At 45.8% G+C, this 20,846-nt stretch overlaps 1 protein-coding gene across 1 annotated transcript; it reads right to left on the bottom strand.

The window, feature by feature from the left end:
* Positions 1 to 5,680: 5,680 nt before the first annotated feature.
* Positions 5,681 to 7,186, bottom strand: LOC130888779 (RNA-binding motif, single-stranded-interacting protein 2-like). Its single transcript, XM_057792119.1, is given in 2 exon segments — positions 5,681 to 6,628; positions 6,631 to 7,186. Coding segments are annotated over 2 exon segments (1,125 nt in total). The 5' UTR covers positions 7,043 to 7,186; the 3' UTR covers positions 5,681 to 5,915.
* Between the last annotated feature and the right edge of the window lie 13,660 nt (positions 7,187 to 20,846).

Below are 20,846 nucleotides of genomic sequence, written 5' to 3'. Positions count from 1 at the left end.
TAAAAGTTTTGTATGGTGGTGGCTTAAGCCTTTAATGCCAGCACTAAGGAAGCAAAGGCAGGTGGATCTCTGTGAGTTCAAGGCTAACCTTGTCTACAGAATGAGTTCCAGGGCAGCCAGGGCAACACAGAGAAATCCTGTCTCAAAACAAAACAAAACAACAACAACAAAAAAAAAAACCCAAAGAAACAAAAAAAGACAAAACGAAACAACAACAAAAAGGTTTTAGCCTATTTATGTGTGACCTTTGGGAAGTAAGGGCAGAAGGATCAGGAGTTCGAAGCCATCCTCAGCGAATCATTAGTTTAGGTTACCCTAGATCATGTTTCAAAAAACAAAAACCCCACAACTGAGTAAATATTTATATATGTTAATATATATTTAAATCCCATATAATATATATGAATACCCATAGCCTCTAAACTAGTAATAATTTTGGCTGTGTAATAATGTACTAAGCCCTCAGCAAACCTTTTTAAACTGAGTATGAATACTTAAACAGTGTGATTAAAAGCACAGAGACTTGTGGGAATACTGGCCTTCAACTATAGTCAGCACTTGGAAGGCTGAGGCTGGAGGATTGTTGCCAGTTTGAGGCCAGCCTGGTCTACACGGTGCATAATGAGATCCTGTCTCAAAACAAACAAGGGCTGGAGAGCAGGCACTGCTCTTGCAGAGGAGTTGAGTGAGGTCCTCAGCAGCACTGTCAGGCAGCCCACAACTTTTGCTCTCTTTTGGACTCCACAGGCACTGCACCCAGGTGCAACTACACACACATTTACACGTAATCACAAAATACAAATAAATGAAACAAACAAATAACAACAACACACTGCAACTCTGTTTAAAGTGTTTTTTGGATCCTACAGTATTACTTGATAACATTAGGAATCTAGTTGTGGGCTTTTTGTTGGTTTTTTTTTTTTTTTTTTTTGGTCATTGTTGCTTGTTGCTTTGGGTATTTTTGCTTTTTTTGTTTTGAGATAGGTAACCTTGACTTGTCCTGGAACTCACTATACTGACCAGGCTGGAATTCACAAAGACCCTACCCCTGCCTCCTGAGTGTTGAGATTAAAGGTGTGGGTCACCATGTCCAGCTTGAATCTGTATTTTACTGAGTGTGTATGAGTCTAACATCTCTCTCAATTCCCCCAATGCCATTTTACGGCAGGTTGCAGCCTTATCTCCATCTCAAAGATAGGAAAAAACACGGAGGGTCAGACAAGAACAGTAGTGAGTGACCAGCTGTCCCAGTTTGCAGGAAAGTAAAGATTCAAGACTTTGGGTGTGGAGTCCCCACAGGCCAGGGCAAATCTCAGCAGTTGCTCCACTACGAAATACTTTCTATATCTTGTATTCCACAAATCAGGCCAACTCACAAATCTGACCTGTTGGAGTTTATTCTGTCCTTGCTTTATTTTGTCATTACAACCAGTATCTCCTACCTCCCACAGTCACACAGGACTTTTTAACCTGGGTTCTAGGGACCAGAACTCTACCACCAGTCCCTTGCCCGGCTCTCTTTGGGTACTCTGGGAAAGATGCAAATATAGGGTGTTTTGTTTTTTCCATGCTGATCTCGTTTCTTTTGCTTGCTCGGTCACAGTGTAGGGATCAAACTTGGAGAGCGCCGAGCATGCTAGACAAGCCTTCTGTAAACGTTACACTTCCGTTCCTAAAACGCATTCTTACGTTGACCTATGTATTTGGGGCCTGAGCATTTAGAAGGTCAGAGAATCACAAAATGGATGAGTTTTCATCTGGAAGCAAAGGAATCCAAGCTGGGCCAAATCTTTGCGGGAGGATTGAGATCTACTTTATAAACTGTTCTTTGGCGCCCCCCGGTGGTTATGATCGCAACATCTCTTTGCAATATTACTATTTTAATCCTTCCTGAAGAAGCAGAAACAACAGCCAAAAGATACTAAACTGAAGATAAATATTAAAGCTGGGTGTGGTGAATCCCAGGACTTGGGAGACTGAGGCAGGAGGATCACAGCTGTTCAAGACAAGCTGGTCTATATCATGACTTCCAGACCAGTCAGGTATATAAGGAGACACTGTTCAAAAAGTATTAACAGGATTTTGTGTGTGTGTGCGTGTGCATGTGTGCGCGTGTGCGTGTGTGTGTCCGTGTGCGTGTGCATGTGTGTGTGTGCTGATGCCCTGCTCTATCACTCCCCACTTTAGCCATTCACTGAGCCTGGAGCTAGGCCGGGGGTCAGCAAACTGCAGCAATCCGCCCTACACATAGCACATGGGGGTTATAAGCACAAGTGGCCACACCCAACTTTTTTTTTTTAATTCAGATGCTGGGGATTCAAGCTCAGATGCACCTGGTCACCTGGCAAGCCTTCTTACTCACAGACTCATCTCTATCTCTATAGCTATATTTTTTTTGTTTTGTTTTGTTTTGGTTTTTTTTTTCTCTTAAATAAAATCTGTCACAGTACAGGGTGGAGAGGATCAGGTCCACAGTTAAAGTGAATGCCAAAAGAGCTCAGACATCAAAACAAGATCTCACTGCAATACTTCAACAAATCAAAATGAATGCAAACATCCCTGATGAGTGAATATTAGTTTTTGAGACAAGATCTCATGGAGCCCAGGCAAACTTGGAACTCATTCTGTAGTCAAGGTTGGTCTTGAGTTCACATATTTCTGTCTCATAAGTGCTGGGTCTGTGGGGCGGAGTCCCCAAAGTCAGCTTAGGTCCTGTTGCCCATCCCTTCAGGGTTGGAATAGAACACAGAGCCTCAGACATGCTAGGCAAGTCCTTGACCGCTGAACATGTCCAGCCCAAGGTCAAGTCTAAAACACAGAACAAGCAGCTTCTAAGCCTGCCCTGACCCTGCCTCCATCCCCTCACCCTGCCCCGACCCTGCCTCCATCCCTGCACGCTCCCCTGACTCTGGGCTGGGGATTCTCCACTGTATAAAATGAAGACAACTGAGCAGTAGGAAGTCCATTTTCTTCACTCTTCTTCTTGTCTATCTATAATGTGACACCTTGGAACAAACCCTTTCTCCCTTAAGTTGCTTCTGTCTGGGTATTTACCATAGCAACAGGAAAGCATCTAAGACACCATCTTTTGCTACACAGGGAGTTCAGGGCCAACCTGGTCTACCTGAGATCTCAAAACAAAGCAAAACCAAAAGCCAAACAAACCAAACACAACGAGGTGAACGTCTTCTCTGGGGAGGGCAGAAGGCTGCCAGGAGGCTGGCAGAGCTCCATCGCCTGACCTGGAAGCTTTCGAGGTAATTACGAGAGGATTTGCTTTATGAGAATTCATTATGCCTGACATTTGTTTCATGTGGTTTTTCCCTTATAATAAAAAAGGTTTTCCAAAAGAGTGGAAAACAGCACATCTGCTCCAGTTACTCTTCCTAAAGGCTTTGTGTCTCCAAGGTGTTCACAGAGTCCACGTTCTTTTTTGTTTGTCTGTTTTTAGAGACAGGGTTTCTCTGTGTAACAGCCCTGGCTGTCCTGGAACTCACTCTGTAGACCAGGCTGACCTCAAACTCACAGAGATCTGTCTGCCTCGGCCTCCCGAGTGCTGGAATTAAAAGTGGGAGCCACCATGTCTGGCAAGTTGTTTCCTTGCTTTGTTTTTGTTTTTACTGTTGGTTTAAGATTTATTTTTTTGTGTCTGTCTGTCTGTCTATACTTGAGTATAATGTGCATCTTGTGCATGCAGGATCCCAAGCAGCCTAGAGAGAGAGCATCCGTGGACCTGGAGTTATAGGCAGTGTGAGCCATCATGTGGGTGCTGGGAATCAAACCAAACTGAAAATGCAGTATGCAGTTTTAACACCAAGCTGTCCCTCAAGTCCAAAACATAGTTTTAAAATGAACTGTTCAGAAGTTGTTGGGTTTTTTTTTTCAAAGTTAGAGAAATTTTACTACCTGATTTTAAAGCTCAGTATGATGCTTCAGTGCTGTGGATGGTGGGACATTAGTGTTAGGACAGACACACAGACAACGGAAAAGGAATCTTCTGTTTGTGGTCAGTTGGTTTTGTTTTTTGTTGTTGTTTTTGTTGTTGTTGTTGTTGTTGTTTTTATGCTTACCACTGCCATGAGCCTTTATTCCCAGAATGCACTGAAGTACAATCAGACCAGGACTCCCAGTTCTGCAGTATGTGCAGCTGCTGCGCCAGTGTCTTTCCACCACCACGGTCAACCCTTCCTTCCCTACACAAGCCTCTGAACACACTTCCCGCTCTCCATTACTTTGATTGTCTAGTGGAGGTGAACCTGGATTTGACAGTTAAAAGACGGGCATTTCAAGGTCTCTCCTGAGGTAAGGAGCTGATGTATTGCCTTTTCCTACCCTAGCACCCTGTTGTCCCTCCACAAGAAGGAAAATGATTTCTGGTGTTCTGGTTCCCTGGGGAAGGGATCCAAACACTCCAGGGCTGGGCAGGGTACTGCACAAAGAGCTTGGTCCTTTATCGGGCACGCACGCCCAGCACAGTGAACAGTTCTCACCTTCAGCCCTGCAGACTGCATTTGGCTGACGCATGTGAGCGAGCCCTGCTGAGGCAGCTCCTGCTGAATCTCTAAGCTTTAAAGACTGTTGAGTACACCCACGTGCAGCTGGCACTCCTGATGAACATTACGAGGCTCTGTCCAGGACTGGGCTGGGGATTTAGCCTACTCCAGAAGGCAGGGAAATCCTGTCAAAGATGACAGACACGGCAACAACCTCATAGGGCAGAACTTGCACATGGGGGAAGGATGTTTAGAGGGACTGAGCGAGGCCACAAGCAGCAGGGATGGGGCTGTGAGACCTGGAATAGAGTGAAGACCCTCCAGGAGGCAGAGCAGGCATTCCGGAAGCTGAAGCTGGGCGCCAGTCAGACCCATGTCTGTTGCAGTCATCATCCTTTTGGAACTTGCCACCAAATTTGATTGTCACGTGTCTGCTTCCCAAAGTCAAAACTCCAGTCTCTTCTCAGAGCAGAGGGAAAGCCACCTCCACTGCCCCTTTTCCCAGTCCCACATGAAATTTAAGGCAAATTCATAAAATTAAAAACTGTAAAAAGGCAAAGCAGGCAAGGCTCAGCTGAACGGAAAAGAGGAAAAGAACAATCTGGACAAGAAGTTAAAAAAGGAAAAAACAGCCGGGCGGTGGTGGCACACGCCTTTAATCCCAGCACTTGGGAGGCAGAGGCAGACGGATCTCTGTGAGTTTGAGACCAGCCTGGTCTACAAGAGCTAGTTCCAGGATAGGCTCCAAAACCACAGAGAAACCCTGTCTCGAAAAACCAAAAAAAAAAAAAAAAAAAAAAAAAAAGGAAAAAACAGCAGCCAGGCATAGTGGTGCACTCAGGAGACGGGAGTGGGTAGGATCCCTGTGAGTTCAAGGCCGGCCTGCCAGGGCTACACAGAGACCCTGAGAGCTTTGCAAAACAAAAACTTTTAGGTCCACATAATATTTAAAACACACGACAAGCTGGGCGGTGGTGGCCCACGCCTTTAATCCCAGCACTTGGGAGGCAGAGGCAGGGGGATCTCTGTGAGTTCAAGACCAGTCTGGTCTACAAGAGCTCGTTCCAGGACAGGCTCCAAAACCACAGAGAAACCCTGTCTTGAAAAAAGCAAAACAAAAAAACAAAAAAAAACCACACATGAGACCTCAGAAATAGTCCATAACTAAATTTGGCAAGCAGGGTTCCTTCATCGATTTTCCAGCACTTTTTTTCTTTTTAAAGAAATCATTTGACAAGCCTTCCTAAGTAATTCCGACACACCCCGACCTCTCTGTGAAGGTGGGAGGCAGCTCAGCCGGTGTAAGTTCTTTCGTCTTGGATGTAGTGCATACGAAGAGCGACATGGTTCCCTAGGCTCCATCAACAGGAAAACAGCCCAAGGCAGGCATGCAGTTTCTTTTCTCAGGCCCGGGCCTTGTTACTTGCTGAACTGGAAAGGAAAAACCCCATGGTCTGTGGGTGTCTCCACTGCCACTTGACTCTGCTGACCACTGCTCTCCTCAACAGAGACACTGGAGGAAGGCACAGGAGGGCACTGGGGGATGTAAGCTCCTTGCATGGCAGCAGCCGTTGGCATGAACGTGCCCAGGCTGCTGAGTGACAGGTGACTCAATTGTTGGGTAAGAGGTCCCATCATGGAGGCGTGCTGGAGAGAAAGAGGGTGGTCCATCCCTGGTGTAAGAACTGAGCCTGAAGGCTGCATGAGGTACGACTGGTGTTGCATCCAGGATGGGTTAGGCACTTGGAGAGGAGATGTCTGGGTCACTCTCTGATAGGAGGACCCAGGAGATGGGAGATACAGGGAGAGTGCAGACTGAGCGAGCATCCTGCTGTGGGCAATGCTGTATGGGGCTGGGTAGAACCCATTCTGAAGAGCTGTGGTGGGGTCATAGGTCAAGGCCATACCACCCATGTCTCCATTCCTTGGCCAGACCCATCCATTTTGCACAAATTTCCCTTGGTTCTGGCGTTTCTTTGGCCCGCCATCAGCAAATTTGCAGAGCAGGGGGTCAGATGGTGCTGCCATTCCAGGGGGCGTCTTGATATACTTCCCGTTAAAGTGGATGATGACGGCTTCACACTTCTCTGTGGACTCCATCCTTGCAAAGCCAACTCCCCTGCTGGTCCCACTCGAAGGATTCGGGTGGAGATCACCTGACCAACCGGCTTCAGCATCCCCTCCAGTTCCTGCTCATCCATCGACAGAGGGATGTTTGAGATATATAAATTTGTAGGGTCTTGCTCCTGTTGCTTTGCCATTTGTGCCTGCACACCACTGGCTTTCAGTGCGGTAACAGCCTTCTGTGCCACTGAGGGACTGTCAAAGTCCACAAAACCATAGCCTTTGCATTTGCTCGTGGTCTTGTCCAGGATGGCCTTGGTGGAGACAATCTTGCCATATGGCTGACAGAGCTTGACAAGGTCCTGGTCGGTGGTGCCCGGCTGCAGTCCGCGGATGTACAGATTGGTTTTGCTCAGCTGCTCGCTGCTGTTGCTCCCACTGCTACTATTAGGGGTACTGTTCCTGGGACTGGGCGGTGCCATCTGCTGAGACAGTGACACATACGGCAGGTGTGGAATTTCTCGCCGCGCTGAATGAAGTTCGCAGAGTTAGGATATCGTCTCTGAGCGTGAACGACAACGCTTGTGAAATTTCCACCACTCAGGATGCTGAAGCAGGACAATTGCATGAGTTCTTCTCGGTCACACGGTAAGATCCTGTAGAAGTGACGTGTGTGTGTGTGTGTGTGTGTGTGTGTGTCCTCGAAGGCAGGAAGCCCGGCCAGCACGCAGGTGATGGTCTCAGCACGCTCAGCACCTGAGGAATAAGGTCTATCAAAACGTGGTCAGTTGGTTTTGTACAAAGGTCCCAGGACAGTTCAACAGGAAATGGACCTGTCAGCAAATGTCACTGGGGCAATAGGGGAGCCAATATGAGAAATCAAATGTAGAGCCTCCCTCCACGCAGCACAAAAAGTAACTCAGAATGGACCATAGATGTGAGTCTGTGTGGAGCCTGGGGGATTAGAGAGATAGCTCAGGGTTCAAAAACACTTGTTCTTGCAGAGGACCCAGGTTCTGTTCCTGTCTGTAACTCCAGTTCCAGGAAATTCAACACTTTCTTCTGGCCTCCATGGGTACTGCACACACACACACACACACACACACACACACACAGTGCATATACATACCTGTAAGCAAAACACTCATACTCATAAAATAAAAGGAAAAAAGGAAGAGAGAATTAAATAGATTAGTGGGTAAAGGCAATTGCCACACAAGACTGGTGACCAGAGTTTGATAGCCAGCATCCACTTGGTGGAAGAAAAGAATGATTCTTACATGCTGCCTTCTAACTACCACGCAAAGGCTGCAGTAAGTGCACATGCAATGTGTGTGTGTGTGTGTGTGTGTGAGAGAGAGAGAGAGAGAGAGAGAGAGAGAGAGAGAGAGAGAGAGAGAGAGAGGGTTTCTCTGTGTAGCCCTGGCTGTCCTGGAATTAACTCTGTACACCAGGTTGGCCTCACACTCACAGAGGTCCACTTGCTTCTGCTTCCTGAGTGCTGGAATTAAAGGCAGGTACCACCACCACCTGGCAAATTAAAAAAAAAAAAGTTAAAAAAAAACCAGTATGAATGAAACTTGTAGGGAAGCCCAGCCCATTGGGGGGCGTGTTCGCCTCAGGCTAATGTTTACGTATAAATCTGGAGCGGGCATGAGCCCTGCCGGTCTCTCTCTCTCTTTGTTGTATTTCCTGCTCATCGCTGGATCCCTGGAGTTGTAAGCTATCCCTTCATTAAAATTTGCTGTTTCGTATTAAGCTAGTCTGGTTATTACGCCCTTTACAGAAACTTAAAATGAAAACTAGGTGGGCCAGGCATAGCGGTGCAGGCCTGTAATATCAAAACCTGTATGTGGGCAAAGAGAGTGTATACCTGGAAATCCAGTGCTCCTGAAGCAGAGTGGTAGGAGGTCCAGGATTTCAGAAGTCATCCTTGGCTACATAGTGAGTTTGAGACCAATCTGAGACGTGTAGGACCCTGATTTTAAAAATCAGGGACTGGAGGGGGGAGCATTTCCAAAAAAAAAAGAAAGAAAGTGAAAAGAAAACTAAACCACAAAACAGAAGAGGAAAATATTTGTGACCTCCGTTAGGAAAAGATTTTTTAGAGGTGATATCAAAAGCAGGGCTGGAGGCCAAGCTCAGTCCCACATTTGTCCAGCAAGCTTTGATGCCTTGGGGTCCATCCACAGCCCTGGAGGGAAAAGGACAAGCACAGACAGGGAGAGAATGTCTGCCAATCCAGCAAAGGGTTTATAGAGAATTTTTGAGAAATTTTTATTGTATTTTAACATTTGTTGTGTGTGCATGTATGTGTGCATGTGTGTGGTGGAGGGTATGGCATGCATTGCATGCTGAGAGGTCAGAGGACAACTTGCAGGAGTCAGTTCTCCCCCTCCACCATGTGGGTCCCAGGGATGGAACTGGTGTCATCCAGTTTGCCAGAAAGCACCTTTACCCAAAGATATCACTGAGGGTTTGGGGGTTGGTTTAAATTTATTTATTTGTATGTGTGTGATGTGAGGGAGTCTTCTGTTTTGTGTTGCTTTCATTGTTTAATTAATAAAGAAACTGCGTGGCCTTTGATAGGACAGCAGCTTAGATAGGCGGAGTAGACAGAACAGAATTCTGGGAGGAAGAAGGCAGTGAGCCAGACGCGATGAAGCTCCAGCCCAAGATGGACGTACACTAGAATCCTTTCTGGTAAGCCACCACTTCGTGGTGCTACACAGATTATTAGAAATGGGTTAGTCAAGATGTGAGAGTTAGCCAAGAAGAGGCTGAAACTAATGGACCAGGCAGTGTTTAAAAGAATACAGTTTGTGTGTTGTTATTTCCGGGGCTAAGCTAGCTGTGCAGGAGCCGTGAGGGACGAAAAGCAGGCCTGCCTGCAGCTCCTTCTACGTGTGTGTGTGTGTGTGTGTGTGTGTGTGTGTGTGTGTGTGTAGGTACGTGCTCCATGGCACATGCGTAGAGGTCAAAGGACAACTTGCAGGTGTCAGCTCTCTCCTTCCACCAAGTGGGTCCAAGGGAATGAACTCAAGTCATCAGATTTGGCATGAGATAACTTTACATGCTGAGCCAGCCCCTCCTCCCCAATTTTTTTGTAACTCAAGACATTCCAATTTTTCTTAAATGGATAGACAATTCGAACACATTACAAAAGTGGTATATACACAAAACACATCTAAAAGGACCCTAGCTCCAGAGTCATCAGGGTAAACACAAAATTAAAATCATACGAGCATAGCTCCAACACTTGAAGGGGGAGGCAGGAGAATCAGCAGATAAAAGCCATCATTACCTATATAGCAAATTCGAGGCTATAAAGAGATGGCTGTGTGGGAGATCCTGCCTCAAAAAATAAACAACTAGAGGCTTTTCAAAAAATTCAGCAGAGGTGAGTGTGATCCAATCAAAGCTTACATGCTCACCAGAGCTAGAGAAGCAGGACAGAGAAGTGTGGAGGGGAGCGGGATGTAGAAGTGGGGGCAGGATCACACATTTAGAAACCGCGGGCTACAGAGAAGCAGGAGGGAGAAGCAGAGAGGGGAGGTAGACATAGAAGCCCGGACGGAAGTAGGGAAGAGAGGAGGGAACATGCGGCAGAAACCGTGGGCTATGGAGCCTTGTTTGCTTTACATCAGATGTTGTGAAAGGCAGCCCGAGGGCGTTTGAGGAAATGGTTTTGAAATACAAGGACCCAGTAGACGCCCATGTCTATTGGGACTCAAGCCTGTTGTAATGAGTCCACCAGACAGAACTTTTGAGTCAAAACGGGGGTGCATGAGAATTGAGTGACGGACGTCTCCAAATACTCCCAAGTCTTCTCTCAGTGAGGCATGGCTGTGGGTCAGACTTCCCGTACCACCTCGACTTCAACAGAAATGGGTCCCCTAACCCTACCGGCCATGTACGCCAAAAGGGGAGCTCACCAAGTTGAAGCTGGTCTTAGCCTGGCGGAGAGCGCGCGAGAAGGGCATTTTCCCAGCCCATGGTGCTGGGCCCATGGGAAAAACAGACCCCTGAGTGGGAAACCTTCGTATATTAGGAGTAATCTTAAGACGAGCCTCTCTGCCAACGCAAATAATTCAAATTAGACCAAAGTAAAAGATGCCCACGTTGACTACAGTGCTCCCGGTGTCCGGGAGTATGGTGAGAGAAAGAGACAGAAGGGGCGATCATGCAAAACCTGAAGACCATGGGGTTTTGTTTGTTTGTTTGACCGGCAACCTAAATAGCCTAGTGGTCCTGACCCTCCCTGTGTGTGTGTGTGTGGGGGGGGGTCAGCGCTTGGTGAGCTTTTCCGGAGGTGCAGTCTGGACTAACGCAACTCCCAGGCTAGGGGCTGGGGTGGCACTTCCAAAGATGGATGCCGGGTATTACACTCCCTTGGATTTCACCAGGGTCAGTTGGAAAATGTTCTCTCTCCCCTCTAATTCCAAAAGTATTTATTTTTTGAGAAGGAGTCTCACCGCGTAGCCCTGGCTGGACTGGAACTTCCTATGTAGAAAGACAAACAAATGTAAGCTCTGAGCCACCCATAGCCACCTCGCTTGGATACACCAAGTGTGATTGCTGTTTTGTGGAGCCTTCATACCCTAGTTCTTAGGGAGAATTTTTATTTCTTGCTTGTTTGGTCAGTGGTACTCAGGGTCCCATTGCACCTGAGTCTTTCGAAACTAGAACACAGGGCAATGAAAATGCAGCACTGATGACGTAGAATGAGATAAAGGATGGTGGTGGAGCCGAGCAGGAGCAGCTTGGTGCAGGCAATGAGAAAACATAATCACTAGGGTTCCCAGCAGGGAGGGCTGGCTTCTTGCTGAGAAGACAGGTGTGGCTTTAAAACCTCCATCGCTCTCTACTGGGAGGTCAGGCACACACCTATTGTAACTCAGCCCTGCCCCGCTGTGCACAGCTTTCTCTGGTACACAGTAAGAAACTGAAGGTTCCCTCCTGAGCTCTGGCCAGGATTTCCACCTATTGAGTCCCTTACCCCTGCTCTGTGGGTGGCCATGGACTCCGCTGTGCTGTGCACAGTACCTGGATTCCTGACTCACCCTGGAATCCTTTACAGAGATCTGTTTCTCTGCACCGCAGTGTTCACTGTTCGCGGAGAATTACAGCTAAGGCTGAGGCTGAGACTATTGCTCGATCGGTTGAGTGCTTGGCGAGCATGCACAAAGCCCTGGGCTCTGAATGAAAACTGAGGCCGTGAATGCCCCTAGGTCTGGGGCTGAGGAGAAAAGTTGCTTTGTAAGTGTGAGGGAGAAAACCGCCTGAAGAATCAATGTATTATTTTTCTTTAAGTACATACATTTTAACTTCTGTTCCTAGTTTAAACCGATCTCAGTAGGTTTCCACTTGGCTGGCAGACACACCTAAGCATCAGTTGCCGACTACAACCTGCTCTGAATGACTGCGAACCCTGGCTTGCTGAGAGCTGATGTGGCCCAGTCCAGCTGATGTGAATGCTCCCTGTCTCTTCAACAGAGTCTGTGAACCACACGCTTCTGATGAGTGCCCCGTTGCCTGAATTCCCTCCTTCCCTTTGGCTAGCCTTTCAGCCTACTTGGGCCCTGGTGACAATGCCCCATGTCAGCTTGAAGTAATTGCATAAAGGAACACATCGTCCCATGATCCCTGCCCAGAATAGGTTGAAATGCTGAGACAAGGGGGAACTCTTGGCATGGGGGATAAAATGACTACCTATAGTGCCTGTTGATAAACCAGACCAGGGGATATTGTGTACTAGTCAAGCTTGTTTCGAGAATAACTTATCACACCGATCAGGAGTGATCAGACCTCATGCAGCAAGGATGGAGCCAGCCTTCACGGTTATGGAGACATAAGAGAGAGCCTATTGTTTGGTTGGAAGTGTCATCCAGCCCCCTGGCAGTCCTATATCCAAAGAGTCTGGAACATGGGGGTGGGCAAGAGAGAAAGAAAAGGGGGGTGGCAGAAGCAGACTGAGAGAGAGAGACCGAGAGAGAGAGAGAGAGAGAGAGAGAGAGAGAGAGAGAGAGAGCAAGAGAAACCAGAAGCCAAGAGAGCAGGTAGCCGAAATGGCTATTGTATAGTACAGAGAAGCTGAGGGAAGGAAAGCCCCTGGGTTGGAGACATTTTAGGGAAGGGAGGGCTCAGAAGTGCTGGCAGGAGTCACAAGTACTGAGTGAGACCTATCCCAGGTTTCTTTTTTTTTATATATATAATTTATTTTTATTTTATTTCCATTTGGTATTTTAATACATGTATGTCCGTGTGAGGATGTTAGATCTTGGAGGTACAGACAGTTGTGAGCTGCCATGTGGGTGCTAGGACTTGAACCCAGTTCCTCTGGAAGAGCAGTCAGTGTTCTTAACAACTAAGCCATCTCTCCAACCCTATCCCAGGTTTCTTAAAAATCTAATAGATTTAGGTGCAGCACTCTTTAATCCCAGCACTCTGGAGGCAGAGATGGGAGGATCTCTATCAGTTCTAGGGCAGTCTGGTCTATAGAACAAGTTCCTCCAAAGCTACAGAGAGCTCCAAAGCTCTCAAAAAACAAACAAACCAAAAAAAAAAAAAAACCACAAAACAAAACGGAAAAAAAAAAAACAAAACACAGAAGGAAGGTGTAGTACACTTGGGAGGTAGAGGCAGGAAGATAAAGAGGTTAAACTCCTCCTGGCTATATAACCAGTATGAAGACAGCCTAGGTTACATGAAAGCTTGTCTACAAACAAAGTAAAGAAAGCAAAACCAAAAAACTACTGCTGGAACTCAATGATAAAGAAATGGGAAAAAAATTCTACCATTTGAAAGGTTTAAGCAGAGAGATAGAGAGTTCAAGGCCAGTCTAAGCTACACACTGAGTTCAAGAGTATAAAGACCACTCTCTGGTGGAAGGGTTGTTGTTGCTCTGTAGATGGAGAAATTACTGCTTAATTTCTATTGAAATTTTCTTTTATGCAGATTTGTGCTAAATACTAAGAGGAAGTAAGTAGTTGTAATTCCAGCACTCAAGAGACAGAGGCAGAAGGATTTCTGTAAGTTCAAGTTCAGCCTAGTCTACATAGCTAGTTTCAGGACAGCCAGGGAAAGCTTTATTTGTTAGATCATAAACAAAATATCAATATATTTTGCCTTTTTGTCTCATTAAAAAGGTTATAACTAATATAAGAAAAACTTTATACAATAAGTGTAATGGTCTGCTCTGTCCCTTTAAGAGATAAGTCATGCCCACTCCCTCCCCATCTGCCCGCCTGAGGCAAGCTGATCTTCAGCTCCAGCCTGGGTCCTTTTCTTTTCCATCTCCCCCAGAAGAGGCAGCTTTTGCCTCCCTTCTCCCCCTCCCCCTTCTGTTTCTCTCTCTCTCTCTCTCTCTCTCTCTCTCTCTCTCTCTCTCTCTCTCCCTCTCTCTCCCTCTCTCTCTGTTCTTATCCTCTTTCTCCTCCATAACCCACTAAATAAATATCCAACCTCACTCTGCATGGCATGCCTATCCATGTCTCTGTCTCTCACCTGACACATGGCACCATGTGGCTCCCTGCCTGGGACCACCTTTAGAGACCTATGGTCTCATGGGAGACCTGTGGCATGGTCTTGTGGTGTGCCCATTTGTCTGTCTCTCCTCAAGGGACTGGCTGCCCCATCAAGGTCTTTCACCCACCACGCAGCTCCCTGCCTGGGACTTGTGGCCCACTGCAGCCACTCGGGGAACTGGCCCTATCCCTGCCTGGGGCTGGCTGCTCATGGGACCCACTGCCTTCTGCCTGCTTGGGGACCTGCAGCATGGTCTCATGGCCCACTGCAGCCACTCAGGGACCTGCAGCATTTAACTTTTACCATTACAATAAGTACAATAACCATATGTAATATATACCAGTAATAAGTACATTAACAATGTCTAGTCCATTTGCATTCAACAAATTCAGAGAAAATACTTCATTATTTATCCTTTCTTGGTGAGTCCAAAGTCTTGTACCTAATTTACTTTCTATCATAATTTGAATTACCATCCAAAACTTTTGATCTCTCTCAAACTTATACACTTTACAATTCTTCAGTGAATTTCTTTTCTGAGTCTTGTAAACAAGGAAAACTATAACTATCTTGTCTTCAACTACCTGAGAGACCTAAGAAAAAAGTAATATTAACTGAGTGTGCGGGAAGTGCAAGCAAGCGACTTCTAAAAATTGTGAGTAATGACAGAAACAGCTGGCTGCCTGAACAGTCATGCAAAATTCCTCTGCAACATTGGGGCATCCATCTTCAGCTGACAGGCCTAGAATATTTGACACTTTTCTGTGAAACAAAAGGATTGTCCTTCTTTGAAGGATTGTTCCACCTTTCTTGACAAGATTTGGCAGTCACTCTCTTTTGTGCCTTGCTTGTCAAATTAGGACAGCACACTGTCAGCAGTTACGGCAAGGGCATTTTCTCGCCCAGTGGCTTACTTTTGCCACAAAGAAAGAAAACTCCATGTGGATCTTCTTTGGTGCCCATTATCTTCTCTGGAATAGATTGATGCTGCCAGGAGCAGATATGTCTCATTGTCATAAAAAAAAGAATCTATGTTATTAATACATCTTAAATGCCATTTTCCGTAGATCTCTGAAGTGTTTGAAGATGACCTGTCTATTTAAAATATATCTGTTTGACCTTGAAAACATACCTAATATGACTACAAGTTTAATTGTAATAGGTGACTAATTACTAACCTGCATTTCCTTATTATCCTAAACAGTTGTTAACTTTCAAGAACTAGAAACTTGTATTACATTGTTAAATGAGATGTATAGATACAATACCATGAACAAGATTAGAAACATAGCCAGGCAGTGGTGGCACATACACTCAGGAGGCAGAGGCAGGTAGATCACTGTTACTTTGAGGCCCCCCTGATCTACAGAGGTAGTTTTAGTACAGCTAGCAGCTAGGGCTGTTGCACAGAGAAACCCTGTCTCAGAAAAACAAAAACAACAAACAAGCAAACAGAAAAAGATTAGAAATGTATGTACAGTATGTTTTAACAAAATTAATATCTTATTTGTATCAATATACAAAATTTGTAAACAGGCCGGGCGGTGGTGGCGCACGCCTTTAATCCCAGCACTTGGGAGGCAGAGGTAGGCGGATCTCTGTGAGTTTGAGACCAGCCTGGTCTACAAGAGCTAGTTCCAGGACAGGCTCCAAAACCACAGAGAAACCCTGTCTCGAAAAACCAAAAAAAAAAAAAAAAAAAAAAAATTGTAAACAATATACAAAAGTCCAATACAATGTACAATATTTAAACTTAGTAGTTGTTTTTTTTTTGAGACAGGGTTTCACTGTAGTTTTAGCACAGTAGTTGCTTTTTAAACGTAGATTCAATAATCTACCTTTTTTATCTTATATCTACATCCACCCTTTTTTCTTTTCAGAGTAGATTCAACAATCTACCCTTTTATCCTATCATATCTGTATCCCCTTTTTTGTTTTCAAAACCAGAACTCTGAATCTAATCTCCTTTGTTCAACTTTCCTCTTGACTGTAACGAATAACAACTTATAACCAACCACCCTAACCAATGAAAAATATCCATAACCCATTGAATGACAAAAACCCATCCCACTTCTTGGGAATGTGGCTACCATAGTCTTTTTTTTTTTTTTTGGTTATCATATTCTTAAGTTTACTTCCTGCTATCTGGGGCAATGGCATCTTTAGGGAATCCTGAGAAGAAAAATTTGGGTTAATTGTCAAGTCCTGGGAGAGGTAGCTATATCATTTGTTGTCCAGTCTGTGTAATGGGAAAGTGCAGGACTTGTGTTGTAATTATAATTCTGCTGGCCTGCCATGTCACCTGGGTACCCTGTCCCTTTAAGAGACAAGCTCCGCCCAGCCCCATTTCCTTCTAGCTGATCTCATACCTCCTTTCCTCCTCTCTCTTTCTGTCTGTCCTTCTTCTGTAGAGGCAGCCTCTGCCTCTCCTTTCCCCTTTCTTCTCTTTCTCTATCCTTTTCTCTCTCTTTCTCTCTTCCCTCCATAACCCCTTTACCCATTCTTTTAAAAATATTTATTTATTTATTTATTTATTTATTTATTTATTTATTTATTATCTATACAGTATTCTGTCTGTGTGTATGCCCACAGGCCACAAGAGGACACCAGACCTTATTACAGATGATTGTGAGCCACCATATGGTTGCTGGGAATTGAACTCAGAACCTTTGAAAGAACAGGAAATGCTCTTAACCACTGAGCCATCTCTCCAGCCCCCACTTTTACACTCATATCCTTCCTTATACCCACTAAATAAACTCTCTCTGCATGGTGTATCTGTCTGTCTCCCACCAGCAGCAGTCCCCCACACCAGCAGGGAAACCTGCTAGGGTCACACCACCATAAATCATAACAGCTTGTCTTAAGTCCTGACTAGATCATCTCAGCTAGCTACCTTGAAACTGTCCTGAGCAGGTTGTAGTCCAAAGCCAATCTTTAGGAGGTGTTTTTCAGCTTGGTGGTGTTATCATAGTTCTGATGGACCACCATTGTGGGATTCCATCTTCTTTTCAGCTTGGTGGTGTTATCACAGTCCTGATGGACCATCGTTGTGAAATTCCGTCTTCTTTACAGCCACAACTGAGAACAGAACTAGTCCAGAATGCCACAGGTCCAGGACAAAGGGCCAGCAGGACAGTTTTGGTTGTCATGAAGGCAGTCAAGTCTCTAGGTGATCTCTGCAAGAAGATGGCGAGGTTCCAGACCCACTGAGACTAATACCAACAGTAACACAACAACTTGTACCAGCACCCGCCCTTCAGCATCCCTTACTTCTGCTCCTTCAGCCTTTGTGCATGGAGAAGATAGTTTACTTGGACCTTTGCCTCATCTTCCTTCTCTTGCGCTTCAGCCTGCGCATTCACTTCTTCCTTTACTTCACTCTCATGGTGCAAGAGTTTTGAGGAAGATGGCGCTAAGGCCAAGAGATGAAATTTTTGTTTTATCTTCTATAGTTGTGGCTTTGGAGCCTGTCCTGGAATTAGCTCTGTAGACCAGGCTGGTCTCAAACTCACAGAGATCCGCCTGCTTCTGCCTCCCGGAGTGCTGGGATTAAAGGCGTGCGCCACCATCGCCCAGCGGCATTAGGTTCTTTAATTGCTCTGGGAAGGAGCTTCCTCTACGACGGCAGGAAGTGACTGAACTGGATTTGGTGTAGGGGCTTGCAGGAATTTTAAGACAGCTTGTCTGTCATTTCTCACAGTACACTTGCTTGTACTTCCTGCTTATTCAGTTAATATTATTTCCTCTCAGGTCTCTGAGGTAGTTGAAAACTAGATAGTTATAGTTACAGTTTTCCTTGTTTAAGAGACTCAGAAAAGAAGCTCACTGAAGAGGTGTAAAGTGTAAAAGGTGGAGAGATATTAAAAGATAGTTTGATAATGCAAATTAGAACAGAAAGTGAATTAGGTACAACCTTTGGGACTCACCCAGATGGGAAAGATAATGGAGTATTTTCTCTGAATTTGTTGAATGCAAATGGACTAGACATTGTTGATGTGTTTATTGCCAGTATATTGTATATATTGTACTTATTGAATATAGTTTTTCTTATATTAGTTATAGCCTTCTTTTTATTTTAGACAAAAGGGAAAATATGGTGATTTTTGTGCTTTAATAAATAAAGCTTAAATTAATCAGTCTCTCAAAAAGCAAAACAGAACAAAAACCCCCAAACAAACAAACCAAAAACTCCACTTACAACAAAAGTCTGAAGACCCCAGTTTGAGCCAAGGAACCCAGGTAAAAAGCTTGATGTGATGACATCCATCTGTAATTCTCGTACTCCAATGAAGACATAATGTCATTGTTATTTAAAGATATGGGGAGGGGGGAAGGCCAGTCTCATGAGGGGTAGCAGCAGGTGACCTGAGGCCTCGGTGGAAAGTCCCCTGAGGCCTTGGTGACTCTCCTGAGGCCTTGGAGGATCACCTTGGTGGGTGGGAAATCATGGCGGCTAAGAGACAGACAATACATCACACAGAGAGGCGAGTTTACTTAGTGGGTTATGGAGGGGAAAGGGAAAGGGGAGAAGGAGGAAGAAGAGGTGGGGAGAGAGAGAGAAAGAGAGGTAAAGAGCAGAAGTTACCTCTTCAGGAGAGAGGCTGGAGAAGGCGGGATATCTGTTTCCCTCTATGAAAGGGGAGAGGGTGGGAGAGGGCGTGGCTTGTCTCTTAAAGGGACAGTGTACTCAGGTGACAGATCAGGCCAGTAGATCATAACATTCCCATCTCTTTCTTATAATAAAAAGGCAGGAGGTTAGGCACAACAGGTTGAAGGAATTGGGATGGTGGATTCTCAAGACTGCTTCCTGATTTTTTTGTGGGCGTCATCTTGTGGGGGGAACCTGAGAAATCTGGGTGCTTGTCACATCCTGGTCATAATGTAATGGTCTATCCTGTCCCTTTAAGAGACAAGCCCTACTCACTCCCCTCCCTTTCCACTGAGGCAGGAAGACCTTCCTTCTGCTTCCAGCCTGTGAGCTCACTCTTTTCCATCTCTCCCCCGAAGAGGTAGCTTCTCTTCTCTCCCTCTCTCTGTTTTTCTTTCTTTCTCTCTATCTGCCTCTCTCTCCTCATCCCTGTTTTCCCTTCCTCTACCCTTTCCCTTTCCCTTCTATAACCCACTAAATAAGTATCCAACCTCACTCTGCATGGCGAGCTATCCATCTCTGTCTCCCGCCCGCCATGGCTGACACACCAAGGTCTCTCACCTGCTACAAGGCTCCTTTCCTGGGACTCGCTGCCCCTCGTGGCCAGCTGCCACTCGGGGAAACAGCACCATTTTATTTTTACCATTACACATGGGAGGTGAAGATTATAGTCATTTGAAAGCTGGAGAGCCAATTATCCTGTAGCATGACCGCCAACACAAGGCACGATCTACAGGCACAATTGGAGACATGAAGGCTGATGGAGGCAGGGCTTACTGCTGGGCCAAGCTAATGAACTGCCACAGAAAGCAGGGAACAAGTATCACTGACATACAGACCATCTTAGGAGCTGGGTTCTACCTCCAATCAGACATCAGGAGAGACTCAAGCAGACCTCCATTGGAGGGACTCTGGCCAGCTACAATATGGCAAACACGGCTCTGGTAGACCTTGCCCTTTCCCCCAATTCCCTCTGTCTTGCTAAAAACCATTAGATTGCATTCCTAAATCTAGTCACCAAGGTCTAGCCCCTTATTTGGCCCCTTATTTGGCCACTTCCTCTTTCTGAGGTTGACTACGTGGAATATTCCTTTACACTGTGTGAAGATGTGATTGGTTTAATAAAAAACTAAACAGCCAATAGGTAGGCAGGAGGTGTGGGCGGGATGTTGGACAGAGGGAGCTCTGGAAAGAAGAAGAAAGGAGTGATCAGCCAGATGTTGAGGAAGCGGGATGGGCAGTACAGAGTAAAGGAAACGGAGATACATAAAAGAATGTAGATGAAAGGATATGGTGCTAACCACCATAAGTCTGTGGGCCACATCTGTCTCATCTCTATCTAGAGACAGTCTTTTGTCCCTCTGGGACAAATATCCCTGTCCCCTCGCCATTGGTCCCTTCCTTTCTCCCTTGTCCTCTATTTCCTGTCTCTGTCTCTTCGTTCCTGCTCCTTGTCCCTCTGAGGCAGATACATCTCCTTGGCCCTGAGCCAATACCAACCCTTTCTCTCCCCATCTCTACTCCCCTGGCCACGTGGTGAGAGTAAGAGAGGTCTGATGGTCCATGGTGACCTTCAGCAGGCGACTTTGGCGGCTTTTCTACAAAGGCAGCGGTTTTTTTAAGGTGCACCACTGGAGAACCTCCAACTCCGTCCTGCTTGATCTGGAAAAGCCCGGTTCCTCTCTCTCCAAATCCTCTCTGAGAATCTCCAACAAAGGTGCCAAAAAAAGCCCAGTTCCTCATTCTTGTCAACTGCAGTAGCTCCTCCCCTGAAACTGCCAGTAGCCCAAGACCCCACCTAAAGGGTTAGTTTTTGATCATACTTGGGCACAAACCCAGCTTGTGGAGGACACCATCAGCCCCTCACCCACAGGCTATAGAAGCTCCCTTCTTTAGTTCATGCGTGACTTCTCTGGCCCGATCTCTGTCTGGGGCTGGAGGACTCACTGGGGAGTTGCTTTGCTCACATAAACCTATTCTTTTACTTTTTCAATTAGGTTTGATCAGACTTACTGCGTCAGCGGAGAAACCTATATCGCCTTACAGAAAACCTATTAGTAGCCATCAACCTTCGGTTCTTGACATTTTAGTATGTGTGTATTGTAAAT

Source organism: Chionomys nivalis, chromosome 17 (genome assembly GCF_950005125.1).
Source record: "Chionomys nivalis chromosome 17, mChiNiv1.1, whole genome shotgun sequence".
NCBI lineage: Eukaryota > Metazoa > Chordata > Mammalia > Rodentia > Cricetidae > Chionomys > Chionomys nivalis.
This window is presented reverse-complemented; position numbering and strand designations above follow the sequence as displayed.